The sequence below is a fragment of the Artemia franciscana genome, chromosome 6 (genome assembly GCF_032884065.1).
Source record: "Artemia franciscana chromosome 6, ASM3288406v1, whole genome shotgun sequence".
Lineage (NCBI taxonomy): Eukaryota > Metazoa > Arthropoda > Branchiopoda > Anostraca > Artemiidae > Artemia > Artemia franciscana.
Genome location: NC_088868.1, coordinates 30,111,095 through 30,130,100, shown reverse-complemented (window position 1 = coordinate 30,130,100; position 19,006 = coordinate 30,111,095). Strand labels below are relative to the sequence as shown.

Sequence of the window (19,006 nt, the reverse complement as noted above, 5' to 3'; positions counted from 1 at the left end):
ACTTGGATTGACAGAAAGCTTCTCAAATATGAGGTGGGCTGCCTGCCCCGCAGATCCTTCACTGTTTAATACAGAGTTTGATTCATGATTTACTGAGCAAACATAACAATTTCCATAATTTTTATAAATTAAAAATAATTTTAGTTTTCATATCCATATTTGAAAAAAAAGCGGAGACTTTTATTTACATCTAGAATTACAGCTCATACTTTTGGGAGCAAATTCGATTGCAAAATATTAAAATATTTTCCAATATCGAAACATTTTCGATATTTGAAGTTAGTATATATGGCATCACTTTTGTATGGCAAAATCTTGACGTTATTAGTTAAACAAACACAACAGCATCAACTTTTCAAACTGTTCACGGTAGTGAACGATCAGTAATGTAAGGTTAGTAGCAATGTAAGGTTTGTAGTTTACTAAAATAGCGGTTGGTAACGGTTAGTCTTTCATTCAGGGTTAACAAAATTTACCAGTTAGTAAGGTTAAAGGTAGAGTAAAAATTGTGATTCTGCATATAAAACAAGGAATTAAGCATGTAAGAAAAGGCTTTGTTTTATTCAGATTCTAAATACGGGAAATTCTCTAAGTTTAAGGTTATCAATCAATGGTTTTGATTGTATAAGTGGGATATCCAAGAAAATTTTACTATGTTCAAGAACCGTAGAGAGAGGTTTTCAAGCCCAATCTATAAAAATACGACTGGTTACAAGTGTGTGAATATTTGGATTTGTTTTTTGTCCTTCTCTCCCAGGGTAGACTGCATTGACCCATTTGCTGAATTACTTTGATACTGGAGTTCTTCAAAACTCATAATTAAGTTCTCTGTTACAATAAAGTGCAAATTCAAGCCATTTTGCTACAATAGAATAACTTAGACCCGAAAAAAGTCAAAATGCTTTAGAGGGAAAATTCTGAGATAGAGAGTCACTTTAAATACATTGACAAACGGCTTACAGGCTGCCAGTGTCTGAGAAAATATCTTCGTATGGTATTTTACAGGCTCCCACTTTTTGGGGCCATATCTCCGTTTTTTTTTCTAGAGCCTTGTTTTCAGTAATCATTTAATATCGTGCAGGTCCTTAAATCCATATAGTAAAGATGGGGTAGAGCCCTCCCCCCCAAAAACACTACTCATTTGGAGGAATATATTTGAAATAAGCATGTGCTATGGATACAAAGGGGAAGAGCTTCTCTTTTAATGCGGACATGTTAAAGATTGAATCAATATAGTTACCAGCACGGACGGAGGAGGGATCTAAAAAAATACGAAATTTTCAAACACTTGCCCCTGGAAAAAATTAAAATCAGGAATATTAACCGAAATTTACGATTTTAGTCCCAAACTCAATCCAATTAATCATATTTCTAATTGGGAGACTTTTTCCAGTGGGGAGTATCATTTCTGAAGCAATGTCAATTAATCTTAAACACTTTCTAAGACCATACTGGCTATGTATGACGCATTACAAACAAGAAAAAATATAATTAAATAGCCGTGAAAATGAGAGTAATATTAGCCAGCCGACAGACAAAAAGCGAAAAGGACAAAAGCAGAAATTTTGGCAAGGACTCTGCAGTGCTAAAAAAAAAAAAATTAAAAACTAACCTTTTGAAGTAAAGCCGAACAGAGCAGAAAAAACACTGAATCGAAAAAACAAAAGACCAAGCAAATAATAAATGAAAAAAACAATGAATAACCATGAATGAATAAACGAAAGACCATTAACCTATTACTGGGCGAGAACTCTTTGCTTAGCGATTGACTTAGCTTGCCTAGTAACATGATTTTGTTTAAAAGCATTGTCAGATGATCTTAATTTAATCTGAGGAAAATGTTATTTGAATCTTTCAGTATAAAGTTATTGTAAATTGGGTTAATAGGAATATCTCCAGTATCTGTTTTTAAAGCAAGTTCTGTATTTATTAAGCACTATTAAAACAGAGACATAAATTCAAACCTTGCTTTAAAAAGAGATACTGGAGATGTTACTATTAGGAATTTTGAAAATGCACAAATATAATTTTATTTTTGGACGTACTTTTTCACAGCAAACTTTAAACTCTGCTCAAATCTTACGACTATATTTATGTTTTAGTTCCAAAACTCTAAAGTCAGTTAACAATTCCTTAGATTTGACCCGTAAGCCAACATACAAATGTAATTTTTATTTGAAAGAGAAAATTATTAATTCTACTCGAATCTTACGATTGTATTTATATTTTAGTTTCAAGAAGCTGCGGCCAGTTAATAATTCCTTATTGTCGGCATGTAAACCTAGACCTAAAGTAGGATGTTTGAAAATGTGAAAATATAATGTTCATTTTTGACACGAAATTAAATAAAAAAAAACAAGTTTTTTAAATGAAAGTAAGGAGCGACATTAAAACTTAAAACGAACAGAAATTACTCCGTATATGAAAGGGGCTTTTCCTTCTCAACGCCCCGCTCTTTACGATAAAGTTTTTTACTGTTTTAAAATGTAGAGTTAAGAGAAAGAGTCAAACTTTAGCGTAAAGAGCGGGGCGTTGAGAAGGAAAAGCCCCTTTCATATACGGAGTAATTTCTGTTCGTTTTAAGTTCGTTCTACAACTGGGTCGATACGATCACCCCTGGGGAAAAAAAATTAAAAATAAAAATAAAAAATAAACACGCATCCGTGATCTGCCTTCTGGCAAAAAATATAAATTCTACATTTTTGTAGATAGGAGCTTGAAACTTCTATAATAGGGTTCTCTGATATGCTGAATCTGATGGTGTAATTTTCGTTAAGAACGCAAATTTTCTCAGGCTCATAACTTTTGATGGGTAAGACTAAACTAGATGAAACTTATATATTTAAAATCAGCATTAAAATGCGATTCTTTTGATGTAGCTATTGGTACCAAAATTCCATTTTTTAGACTTTTGGTTACTATTGAGCCGGGTCGCTCCTTACTACAGTTCGTTACCACGAACTGTTTGATTCGGAATTCTGCTCAAATTTTATGAATGTGTCTATATTTTTATTCCAAGAAGCCAAGGCCAGCTAACACTTCCGTAAAGTCCACATGTAAAACTAGATACGAAAGTAGGATTTTTGAAAATGCACCAAGTATAATTTTTGTTTCTGACGAGAAATCCCAAACTCTGCTTGAATCTTACGTTTATCTTTATAGTTTAGTTTTGAGAAGCTAAAGTCAGTTAACATCTCCTTAGAGTCGACATGTAAACATAGACGTAAAGTAGTATTTTTGAAAATGCAAAAAAATGATTTTTATTTTTGACAAGAAATTCTGAATTCTGCTTGAATTTTATGATTGTGTTCATATTTTAGTTCCGAGAAGCAAAGACCAGTTAATACGTCCTTAGAGTCGACATGTAAACCAAGACGAAAAGTAGGATTTTTAAAAATGCACAAATGCGCCAGCTCTACCCTTCAAAACATCTTTCTGAGGTAAGTGCAAAATTTGCAATTTTATTCAAACACTAAGAATGAATCTGATAAAAAAATTCAAATAAAAGTAAAAAGCAACATCAAAAGTAAAAAAAAAACGGGAATTTTTTATATTAAATAAAAAAAAACAAGTTTTTTTAGCTTTAAGTAAGGAGCGACATTAAAACTTAAAACGAACAGAAATTACTCCGTATATGGAAGGGGCTGTTCCCTCCTCAACGCCTTGCTCTTTGCGCTAAAGTTTGACTCTTTGTCTCAAATCTACTTTTTAAAACATTAAAATTTTAGCGTAAAGAGCGGGGCGTTGAGGAGGGAACAGCCCCTTTCATATACGGAGTAATTTCTGTTCGTTTTAAGTTTTAGTGTCGCTCCTTACTTTAAGTTAAAAAACTTGTTTTTTATATAATTTCTGAACGTTTTTGAGTTAATGCATGTTTTGATTTCGGATCTCCGCAGATGAATAATTAAAACGAAATATGCATATTTATTTTTTTGGCTAAATGAATTTCTCATATTTTTGATCGAACGATTCTGAGAAAAAAGGAGTGGGGGAGGAGGCCTAGTTGCCCTCCAATTTTTTGGTTACTTAAAAAGGCAACTAGAACTTTTAGTTTTTTACGAACGTTTCTATTAGTAAAAGATATACGTAACTTACGAATTAGCTTACGTAACGAACTTCTACATTCGTATGTTTTTATTAAGTATATGAGGGGGTTCGCCCACTCGTCAATACCTCTCTCTTTACACTAAAGCCGTAATTCCTTAAAAAAATTTCCCCTCACATAACCCCCTCTTCTCAACCTCCCCCCAAACCAACAAATCCCCCTGAAAACGTCTATATACTTCACAATAACCATCACTATATGTAAACACTGGTCAAAGTTTGTAACTTGCAGCCCCTCCAACGGGAAATGGGGGAGTAATTCGTCCCCAAAGACATAGTTATAAGGTTTTTCGACTATGATATAAAATAACTATCTCAGAATTTTGATCCGATGACTTTGGGAAAGAAATGACCGTGGGAGGGGGCCTAGATACCTTCCAATTTTCTTAGTCACTTAAAAAGGGCACTTGAACTTTCCATTTGCGTTTGAATGAGCCCTTTTGCAAAATTCTAGGACCCCTTGGTCGATACAATCACCCCTGGGAAAAAAAATAAATAAAATAAACACGCATCGGTCATCTGTCTTCTGGCAAATAATACAAAATTCCACATTTTTGTAGATAGGAGCTTGAAACGTGTACAGTAGGGTCCTCTGATACTCTGAATCTGATGGTGTGATTTTCGTTAAGATTCTATGACTTTTAGGGGGTGTCCCTATTTTCTAAAATAAGGAAAATTTTCTCAGGCTCGTAACTTTTGATGGGTATAACTAAACTTGATGAAGCTTATATATTTAAAATCAGCATTAAAATTCAATTCTTTGATGTAACTATTGGTATCAAAATTCCGTTTTTTAGAGTTTTGGTTACTATTGAGCCGAGTCGCTGTTTGATCAAACGGTTCGTGATGACAAAATGTTGCAAGGAGCGACGCGGCTCACTAGTAGCCGAATCTTTAATAAATGGAATTTCCATACCAATAGATCCATTAAAAGAATTGGCTTATTATGCTGATTTCAAATATATAAGATTTATTAAGTTCAGTTTACCGATCAAAAGATATGAACCTGAGAAAATTTACCTTATTTTGGAAAAACGGGGGAAACACCCCCTAAAAGTCAAATACTCTTAAAGAGAATCACATTATATGATTCAAAGTATCTACTACTGCAGTGGTTTCAAGCTTTTGTATACAAAATGTGGAATTTTGTGTTTTGTAGATTACGGATGTGTGTTTTTAGTTGTTTTTTTCTTTTACCCTGGGGTGATGGCATTGAGCCAATGGTCCAAGAAGATCGGCAGATGGCTCATTCAAATAGTAATTAAAAATTATAGCGTCCTTTTCAGGTGTCCAAAAAGGTTGAAGTGCTTTTAGTCCTTTTCTCCTGTCCCCTTCTCCAAAAGTTGTCCTATCAAATTTTGAGATAGCCATTTTGTTCAGAATAGTATTTTTGACCAATAAAAATGTCTATGGGGATAACATGACCCCCACAGCCCTTGAGAAAAAGGCTGTGAGTTGGGAAACTTCTTTGTGTGGAAACATATAGTCAAAACTACATAATCCTTGTATATATTTCTTTTCCTTAGTTTTGTAATCATTTATGGGTAGTCAGTGGAAGCAAGAGTGAGACGTGGCAAAATGCTTGGGACATTAGGGGGCTGAGGTTAAAGTGAATTGGAACATAAAGCTTTTTAGTAAAAAATTATTTAGTTAATCAAATGCTTAAGGCTTTTTCTCAAACATTTATTTAATTGGTCTAACCTTGACCAATTCTCAACTATGTTACGATGCCAGCTTCAGAAAATAAACAAAGTCATGTTAAAATATTGTGAAAACAGTTTATGCAATGAAACAATCACCATACGAGGAAAAATATATCACATAATAGAATATTATAGTCCTTGATCATAGGCAGAGCGATGAGGGCGCAATTTTTTTTTTTTTTTTTTTTTGGTCCTAGGTCAGAGCACTTTTTTTTGTCTTAGATCAGAGCACTTTGTATCGAAGGACCTATCGTAGAAACTCCGAAAAGGGGTCATTAAATTGGAAATTGAAACGGCTAGTTCCCCTTTTGATAGTTGACAATTATTGGAGGGCAACTAACCCCCCCCCCCTCTCACGCCCACCATTCCCCCAAACAAATCCAATCAAAATTATGAGATAGCCAGTATTTTCTAACGTAGTTTAAAAGTCCGGAAGTTATATATTTGAGGATAAACCCCTCCAGCCTTCAGGGCAATGGTTTTAAGTTATGCCCTGGGGGTATATAAGGTTTTTTTTTTATAGAAATAGTGATCGTATAAACTTCGAAGGGGCTTCTTTGGAATTGTAATACGAGTTTCTAGTGCCTCTTTCAAGATTCAAAGTGATTGGAGGGTGGATCCCCCCCACACCGCGTATTTTCCTGAAATCCATCTGATAGAAATTTTGAAATAGCCACTTGTCGTTTTAGAAACATTGAAAAAGCCCATTTGACTGGAAATTGAAGGGTCTAGTGCCCCTTTTTATAATCGAAAGTAATTAGAGGGTAACTAACACCTCTCTCATTTCTAACACCCACCATTTCCCGAAATACATCCAATCGAAATTTTGAGATAGTCACACCATTTGTTGTATTAGAAACTTCAAAAAATGCCCATTCGACAGGAAATCGAAAGGATCCTTTTTAATAGTAAAAAGTAATTGGAGGGCAAGAAGCCCCCTCCCCCTGCACAGCTCTCAATTCCCAAAAACTTTACAATACAAATTGTAAATAGCGATGTTTTTCAGCGTAGTTGAAATTATAGAAATTGTCTGGTCTGGAATGAAGGTCTGGAAATTATGTCTTTGAGAATGACAACCCCCTGCAGCCATCAGCGTCAGCATAAGGGTTGTAACTTATGCCCCGTGGGAATAAAATGTTGTTATGTAATAGGTAGTCATATAAAGTCTGGAGGGGGCTCATTGGATTGGATATCAGATGTTCTACTTCCTTTTTTAAGAGTCAAAGTGATCAGGGCAGCCCCGTCCCACTCCCTACGTTGTATTTTCCACAAATGCATCCGATAAAATTTTGAGACAGCAATTTGTTCAGAAATAGTCCAAAGATCATATAACAAGGACTTTGGGTGGACAGAATTCCCCAGAGTCTGGGGGTAAGGGTTGTAATTTATGCCCCAGGGGCATATAAAGTTTTTTATGGAAGAGGTGGTCGTGCGAACCCTAGAAGAAGCTCATTTAGTTTGAAATGTATAGTTCTTGTTCTCTTTTACGAGTCAAAAATGACTGAAAGCAACTAGCCCCTCCTCCCTGACATCCTCTTTTCCCAAAACGCGATCAATTGAAATTGTGAGATAGTCATTTTGTTACCAAGAGTCCGAAAATCATGTAACAATCTTTTTAGGGTGGACACAATGCCCCATAGGCCACGCACAAGGGTTGTAAGCTATGCCCCGGGCATATAAGGTTTTTGTGTAACGGGTGGTCATACAAGCTTTGGAACGGATGGAGCTCCTTTGATTAGAAGTCCGAAGTTTTAGTGCCCTTCTTAAGAGTCAAAAACGAATGGAGGGCAATCTTTCCCCTAATTCTATAATTCCTCAAAACGTATCCAATTGGAATTTTAAGAGATTTATTTTGTTCAGCCTTGTTGAAAGCTCCAGTAATTGTGTCTTTGGGGATGTCAACCACGCCACCGTCCTCAGGACAAGGGCTGTAAGCTACGCAATTCGTTCATTGTTTACACGCAGTAAACTGAAAAAGGCAATATTTGCATGCTACTAATACTAACACTAACTAACAACTCAACGCAGCAACAAGCCACCTTAGGTCAATACAGCTACGCACGCTCCTCCTCCACCCCAATCTATTCAAAGCCTCTCTCGTTATACCCTCCCGGGAATTTCCCATCTCATTTGAATCTTTCTTTATGACATCCTCCCAACCCAGACGAGGACAGCCTGCTTTCCGTTTTGCCCAAGACGGTTGGCCGAAACATGCTTTGGCAGTAAGTCATCCTTCATCTGCAGACCGTGCCCTAGCCATCTCATCCTTTCTTTCATTGTAGCCTTAGATAGCGGGATTAAACAACTTTTTCCGTACAGCCTACTGTTTGCAATACGGTCAGTCTGCCGGGTACCCAAAACAATCCGTAAGCAGTTTCTCTGGAAAACATCTAGGAAATCTTCATCCACTTTTTGGAGAGCCCTTGCTTCAGAGCCATTCTTTTTACCACTGTCATCACTGTAGCTTTCAATATTCTAATCTTGGTTTGCAGACTTATCTCCCTATTCTTCCAAACTTATTTTAATTGTGAATATACACCCTGAGCCTTAGCTCTTCTACTTTTAACACCTTCACTGCTCCCGCCATCTTTACTAATAATGCTACCAAGGTAAGTGAGGCTGCCCACCTGATCAATCTTTTTGTTCTTTTTTCAATCTTTTTGTATTCCTGGTCTTATTTTTCCTCTCTATTTGATTCCGTGGTCACCTATTGCCTTTCCTATCTCCCTTAAGACAAAGTCCATCAAAATGATCCATATAAAGGGGGACAAAGCATAATCCTGCTTAATTCCTGATTTAATACAAAACCAGCTGCTAACCTCATTTCCTACTTTAACCGCTGCAGTGTTATTCTCGTGTGTAGAACTAATCACTTTAACGTATTTGTCTAGTATACCATACATGGATAAGACCTTCGATAAAGCTTCTATAAAACTGAGGACCAAAGGTGTTGGACAACTGAGGCACTTCTCAGTTATTAACCTACGAGTGAAAATTCACTCGACACATCCTCTACCCTTTCTAAAACTGTACTGTTCTTCTCTTTAAGCTTTGTCTGCATCAGCTTTCAGTCTGACATGTATCATATTACTAAGTAATTTGCAACCTACAGAGAACAGATTAATGATTCGATAATGACCACACTCGTATCACCTTTCTTATACAGTAGTTTAGTTCGGGTTTTCCTAAAATCGTCGGGTACTTTCCCTTTTTTCCAAAACAATATTCATAATGTTCAGTAACTTATTTCTAACCTCAGAAACACTATATTTAGGAATCTCATCTACCAAACTATCAGCACCTGGAGTTTTATTATTTTTTCATCATTTTAGTACATTCGCTAATTCTTCCTCAGGAAACAAAAATATTTCTTCATTTCCAAGGTAACAGAAACTTTTTCATTTTCCTCTCTATCTTTTCCTGTAAATCTATCTCAATTTAGTACATTCTTACAATGTTCTGTCCATATCTCTTTAACTCTTTCCTTATCACTAATTGTGGCTCCGTTCCTATCTTTAGCTGGGGCAAGTCTAGATTAACTACTTCCTCTCAATTCATTAACACGACACTACAATATTTTTGTATTATGCCGTCTAGCTGTGTCTTCCCGATTCTCGGCAATCTTGCCCATGGTGTCCACTTCACACCTTCTTAGCTTGTATTAAATAAAAAAAAAAACAAGTTTTTTTTAAGTTTGTTTCAAGGAATTTTTCAGGGGGGAAGAAAATTTTCATGAAGGGAGCGCAGGATTATCTAGTATTATTTAAAAAAATACAATGAAAAAATAAATATAAAAAGTTTTTTCAACTGAAAGTAAGGAGAAGCATTAAAATTTAAAACGAACAAAAATTATTACGCATATGATGGGCTCACCTCCTCCTAATACCTCGCTCTTTTTAAAGCTAAAGTATTTTTAGTAATTTCAACTATTTATTCTACGTCTTTTGTGATTCAGGGGTCATTCTTAAGAAATTGGAACAAAATTTAAGCTTTAGTGTAAAGAGCGAGGTTCTGACGAGGGGGTGAACCCCTTTGAATACGTAACAAAAACATGAGAATACAGAAGTTCGCTACGTAAGCTAATTTTTAAGTTACGTATATCTTTTACTAATAAAAACATTCGGAAAAAAAATTAAAAGTTCTTGTTGCCTTTTTAAGTAACCAAAAATCAGAGGGCAACTAGGCATCCTCCCCCGTTACTTTTTTTCTCAAAATCATTCGATCAAAACTATGAGAAAGCCATTTAGCAAAAACAAATAAATATGCAAATTTTGTTTTAATTATTCATCTGCGGAGAGCCAATATCAAAACATGCATTGATTCAAAAACGTTCAGAAATTAAATAAAAAAACAAGTTTTTTTAACGGAAAGTAAGGAGCGGCATTAAAACTTAAAACGAACAGAAATTACTTCGTATATGAAAGATGGTTCCTCATCAACGCCCCGCTCTTTACGCTAAAGTTTCACTCTTTCTCTTAACTCTACTTTTTAAAACAGTAAAAAAACATTAGCGTAAAGAGCGGGGCGTTGATGAGGAACCATCTCCTTTCATATACGAAGTAATTTCTGTTCATTTTAAGTTTTATTGTCGCTCCTTACTTTCCGTTAAAAAAAACTTGTTTTTTTATTTAATTTGTGAACGTTTTTGAATCAAACGTTTTGCCTCTCCGCAGATGAATAATTAAAACAAAATTTGAATATTTTTTTTTTACTAAATGGCTATCTCATAGTTTTGATCTAATAATTTTGAGAAAAAAAGGAGCGGGGGAGGAGGCCTAGTTGCCCTCCGATTTTTGGTTACTTAAAAAGGCAACAAGAACTTTTAATTTTTTTACAAATGTTTTTACTAGTAAAAAATATACGTAACTTGAGAATTAGCTTACGTAGTGAATTTCTGTATTCCCATGTTTTTGTTACGTATTCAATGGGGTTCACCCCCTCGTCAGAACCTCGCTCTTTACACTAAAGCTTAAATTTTGTTCCAATTTCTTAAGAATGACCCCTGAATCACAAAAGACGTAGAATAAATAGTTGAAATTACTAAAAATACTTTAGCTTTAAAAAGAGTAAGGTATTAGGAGGAGGTGAGCCCATCATATGCGTAGTAATTTCTGTTCGTTTTAAATTTTAATGCTTCTCCTTACTTTCAGTTGAAAAAACTTTTTCATATTTATTTTTTCATTGTTTTTTAAATAATGCTAGAAATCCTGCGCTCCCTCCATGAAAATTTTCTTTCCCCATGACAAATTCCTCCAAGGAAAGTTTCCCCAACATATCCCCCTCTTCTCAACTCCTCCCCCAACCTAAAAATTCCCCCTGAAAACGTCTGTACACTTCCAAATAACCATTACTATATGTAAGCACTGGTCAAAGTTTGTAACTTGTGGCCCCTCCCACGGGGACTCTGGGGGAGTAAGTAGTCCCCAAAGACATAGTTATAAGTATTTTTGACTACACTGAATAAAATGGATATTTCAGAATTTTGATCTGGTGCCTTTGGGAAAATAATTAGCGTGGAAGGGGGCCTAGGTGTCCTCCAATTTTTTTGGTCACTTAAAAAGGGCACTAGAATTTCTCATTTCCGTTATAATGAGACCTCTAGCAAGATTCTAGGATCTCTGGGTCAATACGATCACCCCTGGGGAAAAAACAAACCAAAAAAACAAACAAACAAACAAATAAACACGCATCCGTTATCGCCTTCTGGCAAAAAATACTAAGTTCCACATTTTTGTAGATGGAAGCTTGAAACTTCTATAATTGGGTTCTCTGATACGCTGAATCTGATGATGTGATTTTTGTTAAGATTCTATGACTTTTAGGGGATATTTTTTCCTATTTTCTAAAATAAGGCAAATTTTCTCAGGCTCGTAACTTTTGATAGGTGAGACTAAACTTGATTAAAATTATATATTTAAAATCAGCATTAAAATGCGATTCTTTTGATGTAGCTATTGATATCAAAATTCTATTTTTTAGAGTTTTGCTTACTATTGGGCCGGGTCACTCCTTACTACAGTTCGTTACCACGAACTGTTTGATTTTAATGCTTTCTCTACTTTACTTACATTCTTTATGTTTTCATATAATCCACAACTTAGATAATTCGTGTATAAGCCCCTTCTCCTCTTTATTAGACATAAACCTTTTCATAAATATTTCTTGCTGCAGTCCTAACTTTCTTCCTTAAGACGCTATCAGCAGCTTCATAAATTATTCTTCTAAAGTTGTTCCAACCACCTTCCTCATTGTCAAACTTTAATTTCTCAAGTTTAACATTCAACTGTTCCTGGAAAGTTTCTCTCAAATTCTGATTCGCGAGTCTACCAGCATCATAACTTCACGGGATGTAGTTGTACTTCTGAAATTTCAGCTCTAAATTAACTCTAGACTCTACTCGATGGTGATCTTTACTTTTAACATCAATAATAGCACTCCTGTATATTCTAGTAACTTGTATTGATCCTACCAGTCTTCGGTTTACTATAACATAACAAATAGGCTTTGCTATCTTACCATCACGTGAATACCATGTTAACTTGTGGCTATTTTATAACTAAACATCGCATTGTTTATAACTAATCCAGGATCTAATCCAAATGATATCCAGGCCAGGATATCATTTATCGCTATTTTTATCGACCTGGGCGTTAAAATCTCCTTGTAAAACACTATATTTCTACCTAAGATCCTGTCTATTTACTTCCGTAACTTTAAGTAAAATTCACCTGAGTCTATAGTATCTCTATCAGTCGGTTCTACAGGGGCATATAATGCTATACCTGATACCCTGAAACTTTTAGTCATAAAATGAACAACTAGTATTCTATTATTAATGCTTTCCCAGCCTAAACAAGACTTAGCAGCTTCCTTAATTGTCATCCCCTAGGATATGAGTTTCTGACATTCCTAATAAGTCCAGTTCTAATCGTTTGGATTTGTCACTCAAAATATCGATACGACAGTCTATTTTTTAACGTCATAACATTCCAAGTTTCAATTTTCATGTAATTTAATTACTTGAAATTATTGTGGCCTCAGGAAAAGTAATGATCCCAGATACCAGTAAAGAACGGGTATCAACCTATCTTCTCAAGTCTCCATCAAACCACTTAAACCGGCTTAGAACCAGACAGCAAGAATTTTCTGGGACCTCCAGTATGAGTGGAGGATTTGTGCAATTCTAGGGTCATCTTGGTCAAAATATGGTTTTCAGCGCTTGGCGAAGCACTTCTATCAACAAGAGTAAAAATCATGCCTAGATAGTCTCAAACCTATTACCTCCAACTTATTGTATATTCATTTCTACAAATATTATGCTACCACGGGGAGGCAGCCCATAGTAGATAAATTTACTAGGAATGTTCGTGCGTTTAATTATTCATTAAATTGGTTTCATGAATTTTGTTTTTTCTATGAAACACTCGGCAGAACTTAGTCACATACTTTTTGCCAAGTTTAGAAAGATTGAATCCTAGCATTATATTCAATTACAAACATCACTTGAAGTAACTTAACTTCTTTGAATTATCAATGAAGATACATGAAATTAGTTTTAAAGTAAAATGAGTACTCCAAAGAGTACTTCAAGGATTTTGGCAAAAATGTCGTTTTAGACTTATGAGGCAAGTAACAAATTCTGAAATCCACATTAAATAAAAAATAGACCTAAGAAAGTGTACTTTTTTATCAATTCAATGTCATAATAAATAAAGTTTAGGGATATACTGAAGGCGCTGATAAACAAAATCAAATAAACTCATTTTTCTTTTCATTTAGCGTCAAAAGTCTCTGTTGACTTAAGATTGTTGCACTTCTCCAACCATTCTAGTTAGTAAATGGTGAATAAAGAGTGGATCTTTTTTGTAGAAATCAAAACTATAAAATTAGATTCTCTGACAGTTTAAATTTTATATTATTGTACCTTTACAGGCAAATTCAAAATTTTGCAATGCCATAAATTACAAGTTAACTGCCAGAGACCAAAATGTGTGGGTTTAAAGTCATATGTAAAAAATTTGTAGACTTGCCGAAATATGTCAAAAACACATCAATAAAGGGAGAAAGTAGACCTACTGAAAAAGGCACCATAAAATTCAGCATATCTGTGAAGCTTTCAGGATCGGTTTCAAGCCACCATTTATAAAATTTCAGGGTTTCCCATTTTCATTGATAAGAACGGTTAAATATGCTGTTTTTTTTTCTATTCTTCTTTTGTTCGTTTTTTTATTTCACCAGAAGTGATCGTACCATGCCTGTATTCATAACATACCACTTCTGGTTACATTTCCTGTACTAAAGCAACAATCCTAAACAATAAAAATTGTATTGTGGAGCAAGCTAGAAGTTGTTTCACAAACAACTTTATTTCTCATAAACCCTCATTAGCCAATTCCTTCATTTCAGGTATGCATATATCAATGACTTAAACGCCATTCTTCCATTAAAGAGGTGGAATTATGTTGGCAGTCCGGAGTTATTCTCATTAAAACTGGTAGAAGAAACACCGTGGCACAATTTGGGTTATGATATAATGGCTGTACACACAAGATGGAACCATAGTGCAGTAAAAGAAGCCTTGGGAGGTGGAGACCCTGCTTTTGTCACGATGATTCGAGAGCCAACTCAACTTTTTGAATCTCTTTATGGCTATTTCAAATTTTATAAATTCTTAGGGAATATAACCCTACCAGAGTTTTTGGATAAATTGGAAGACACAAAATTTAAGCGGAAGATGAAATATTGGAGAATACAAAATAATAGATATGGAAGAAATCAAATGCTCTTCGATCTTGGTTTTCCTGTAAAAGATTTTGATAACGAAATCAAAGTGAAACAGTTTGTTGAAGAAACTGCAATAAATTTTGATTTTGTAATGATTACTGAAAAAATGGAAGAATCAATTGTTTTATTAAAACACCTATTATGCTGGGAATACAAAGATTTAGTTTTTCTGAAACTAAACGCTCGACATGATAGTACGAAAATAAAATTGTCCGCTCGTCAGGAAAAGTTATTAAAAAATTGGCTAAAAGCAGATAGTTTGCTCTACAGTAAATTCAGAAAGATTTTTGACGAAAAAGTTGAGAAATTTGGATACGAGAAGATGGAAGAGGAAAAAAGGAAATTATCATCAACAATAGATCAAATAGTGCAAAGATGCTTATCAGGCGAAAAAAGCCTCACTAATCTTTTAATTAAAAAAGTAAGGTAGGTAAAAATTTGTCAAACAAAGAAAGGAAAGCTGAAAATTATATATACTGTGATGCGCCAACGGATTTTAATATACCAATCTTCAACTATTAAAAAAACATAGGCTATACATAAAATATGCATTACGATGAAAATTATATTGAGAAAATACAGTTATTGATTGACTGTAAGGTATTTATTGCAAGACCTGAATGCATGGATAGGGGTAAAATAATAATTAAACTTTTATCACTGTATATTATTGTTCAATTTTTTTTAACTCCCAAAATTAAGTGCCAAAATTCAAATCTCTGGTAAATGCCCTAACGAGAATTCAATCCTGATCTATAGGTTGGAGCTCTCCCAGTGTTGTGATATGGTTTGGTTGTTTCTGGTCTTTCAATAGCGTCTTTCCTCACCCTGTCAATGAAAGGGAAGCAGTTGATTTTCGTTGTGGCAGCCTAGGCATTTTACGAGTTTACCAAATCCAGAACCAGAGCAGGACTGCAAACAGTGTTGGTGCCCTGGCCCTAATTATCGGATAAATATACTTTTCATCAGTTAAGCTCATTCCGGATTTGGGAGACTTTGTTTTCACCTCGGTCCTACTTTCCCTTGAATGTATTTTGATTTTCCTTTCTAGTTCCTTCTGGTAATCTTTCGCGGTTCTATTATTAATAAGCTCAGTGTTTAAAGAGCCATAACTCATAACTAGCCATAACTCATCAGCCAGCCAGACGTAGAGTTTCAATGGTTGAAGTCGTAGGGTCGTATGGAGAGGATGAGCCATTGGTTCGGCGTGTAGAGAATAACTTGCCGTCTCCTTTTGATGCTACTGAATAGCTAGACTCTCGTGGGTGCTTTCTCATGCTCTTTTATATACTTAGGGGAAAACTTGTTGTTCAGTTGTTACATAGCTCTTAACTTATGATTAACTTAAGAAAATAAAGTTTTTCTGAGTGAAGTTGAAACTTAAAACAAGACCTACGTTGCCCGGGCAACGTGAAGTTTTGCGGCAACCTTTGTCCGGCTTCGCCGACTAAAGTGTTGCGAGAGCAACACTTTGGTTTTGTTTCTTCCCTATCGATCAGTAATCACATGATCAAAGGCTATTCCTCAGCGTTGAAAAAACAACAACAAAATAGTATCGACAGAAGGGACTAAATTGATTTTGCAGCCAGTTGAACTTTATCATTTTCAATCGTAGACATCGTGACGGATGAAAACTCGTGACAATATCTTATACAATCTAGTTGGTATTATAAAGCTATCCCTAACTTTTCAGGATCAAAATACCATAGATGACATTTTATTAATTATTGCGAAACTATCTCATTGTCTTACATTCTCGTTTGTGCTTGTATCTTCACTATCGGTTAAATGATGAAGTTCTCAGCCTATCGAAGCTTTTAAAACGGTATGTTCAAACAAGAACGCAATCAGTTATCACATGACCAAAGGCTATTCCTCAGCGTTGAAAAAACAACAACTACAAAATAATATCGAAAAAGGGACTAAATTGACTTTGCAGCGAGTTAAACTTTATCCTTTTCAATCGTAGACATCGTGACGGATGAAAACTTGGAACAATATCTTATATAATCTAGTTGGTATTAAATAAAAAAAAACAAGTTTTTTTAACTGAAAGTAAGGAGCGACATTAAAACTTAAAACGCACAGAAATTACTTCGTATATGAAAGAGGCTGCTTCCTCATCAACGCCCCGCTCTTTACGCTAAAGTTTGACTCTTTCTCTCAATTCTTCTTTTTAAAACAGTAAAAAACTTTAGCGTAAAGAGCGGGGCGTTGATGAGGAAGCAGCCTCTTTCATATGCGAAGTAATTTCTGTGCGTTTTAAGTTTTAATGTCGCTCCTTACTTTCAGTTAAAAAAACTTGTTTTTTTTATTTAATTTCTGAACGTTTTTGAATCAATACATGTTTTGATTTTGGCTCTCCGCAGAGGAATAATCAAAACGAAATTTGCATATTTTTTTTTTGGCTCAATGGCTTTCTCATAATTTTGATCGAATGATTTTGAGAAAAAAAGAGCGGGGGACGAAGCCTAGTTGCCCCCCGATTTTTTGGTTAATTAAAAAGGAGCTAGAACTTTTAATTTTTTACGAATCTTTTTATTGGTAAAAGATTTACGTAACTTATAAATTAGCTTTGTTTCGAATTTTGTGCGAATAACTTTTCTCAGGTTTCTCCAGTCTAGACAACGTATATATTTGGAGTTTCCATAAAAATCCCAGCTCTTATTTTCAAAATTTTTGCATCGCTGTTTACCACACGTTCACTGACATGACCACCATAGTTTGTCTAGAGTAGAGTTATTTACAAAATAAGGTACGGCCACACGTCCCTATAAGAACTTTTGTATTCTCATGTTTTTATTACATATATGAGGGGATTCGCCCCATCGTCAGTACCTCGCTCTTTACACTAAAGCTTAAATTTTATCCCAATTCATTAAGAATGACCCCCTGAATCACAAAAGCCGTAGAATAAGTAGTTGAAATTACTGAAAATACTTTAGCGTAAAGAGCGAGGTATTAGAAGGAGGTGAGCCCCTCATATGGGTAATAATTTCTGTTTGTTTTAAGTTTTATTGCTGTTCCTTACTTCCAGCTGAACAAGCTTTTTCACTTTTATTTTTTAATTGTTTTTTTTAAATAATGCTAGTAAATCCTGCTCTCCCTTCATGGAAATTTTCTTCTCCCATTACAAATTCTCGAAGGAAAGTTCCCCCAGCATATCCCCCTCTTCTCAACCCCTCCCCCAAACCAAAAAAATCCTCCTGAAAACGCCTGTATACTTCCCAATAACCATTACTATATGTAAGCACAGGTCAAAGTTTGTAACTTGTCCCCCCTCCCACGGGGACTGTGGGGGAGTAAGTCGTCCCCAAAGACATAGTTATAAGGTTTTTCGACTACGCTGAATAAAATGGCTATCTCAGAATTTTGATCCGTTGACTTTGGGAAAATAATTAGCGTGGGAGGGGGCCTAGGTGCCCTCCAATTTTTTTGGTCACTTAAAAAGGGCACTAGAACTTTTCATTTCCATTAGAATGAGCCCTCTTGCAACATTCTAGGACAACTGGGTCGATACGATCACCCCTGGGAAAAAGAAAAAAAACAAAAACAAAAAAAACAAATAAACACGCATCCGTGATCTGCCTTTTGGCAAAAAATGCAAAATTCCACATTTTTGTAGATAGGAGCTCGAAACTTCTACAGTAGGGTTCTCTGATACGCTGAATCTGATGGTGTGATTTTCGTTAAGATTCTATGACTTTTAGGGGGCGTTTCCCCCTATTTTCTAAAATAACGCAAATTTTCTCAGGCTCGTAACTTTTGATGGGTAAGACTAAACTTGATGAAACTTATATATTTAAAACCAGCATTAAAATGCGATTCTTTTGATGTAGCTATTGGTATCAAAATTCCATTTTTTAGAGTTTTGGTTACTATTGAGCCGGGTCGCTCCTTACTACAGTTCGTTACCACGAACTGTTTGATTATAAAGCTGTACGTACCATTTCAGGATTAAAATACCATTGGTGCCCCTAATTATTACGAATTTACGTCATTGTTTTCGTTTGTATCCGTTGCGTAAATACTTAATTCTGTCAGATTTAAAGAGATCGAATACAATGTGCACCAATTTGCACAAATTTCTAGCCTAAAGTGAACAGATTCTTACTTACAAGTTCCTCTCCCGTAATAGACATCAGGTTCACCGGAAACAAATGAATGAGTACACCAACTAGCAAAAGTTGCAAACCCCTTATCGCTGAAGATGATTGTAGCCAAACAGCCGATTATTTCTTACAAGTCCCCTACATGTCTTACCACTGGAACCAAATTGGTTTAACCATCAAATACACCGGAAACAAATAATAGGTACAAAAACTAGTAAAAGTGGCAAACCCCTCATTGCCGAAGATGATTATGAGTTAAAAGTCGTTTCTTGCCCAAAGTGAACCGATTCTTACTTATAAGTC

General features: G+C 35.2%; 1 protein-coding gene across 3 annotated transcripts in view; it reads left to right on the top strand.

Moving 5' to 3' along the window:
- The window catches only part of LOC136028298 (galactosylceramide sulfotransferase-like), a 63,101-nt gene that overhangs the window by 27,288 nt on the left and 16,807 nt on the right, over positions 1-19,006 (top strand). For all 3 annotated transcript variants that reach the window (XM_065706054.1, XM_065706053.1, XM_065706055.1), the window contains exons 2-3: positions 3,321-3,440; positions 14,214-15,017. In XM_065706054.1, the coding sequence (XP_065562126.1) occupies positions 3,397-3,440; positions 14,214-15,017 (848 nt within the window). In that variant the 5' untranslated portion in view covers positions 3,321-3,396. The remainder of the gene's footprint in view (positions 1-3,320; positions 3,441-14,213; positions 15,018-19,006) is intronic.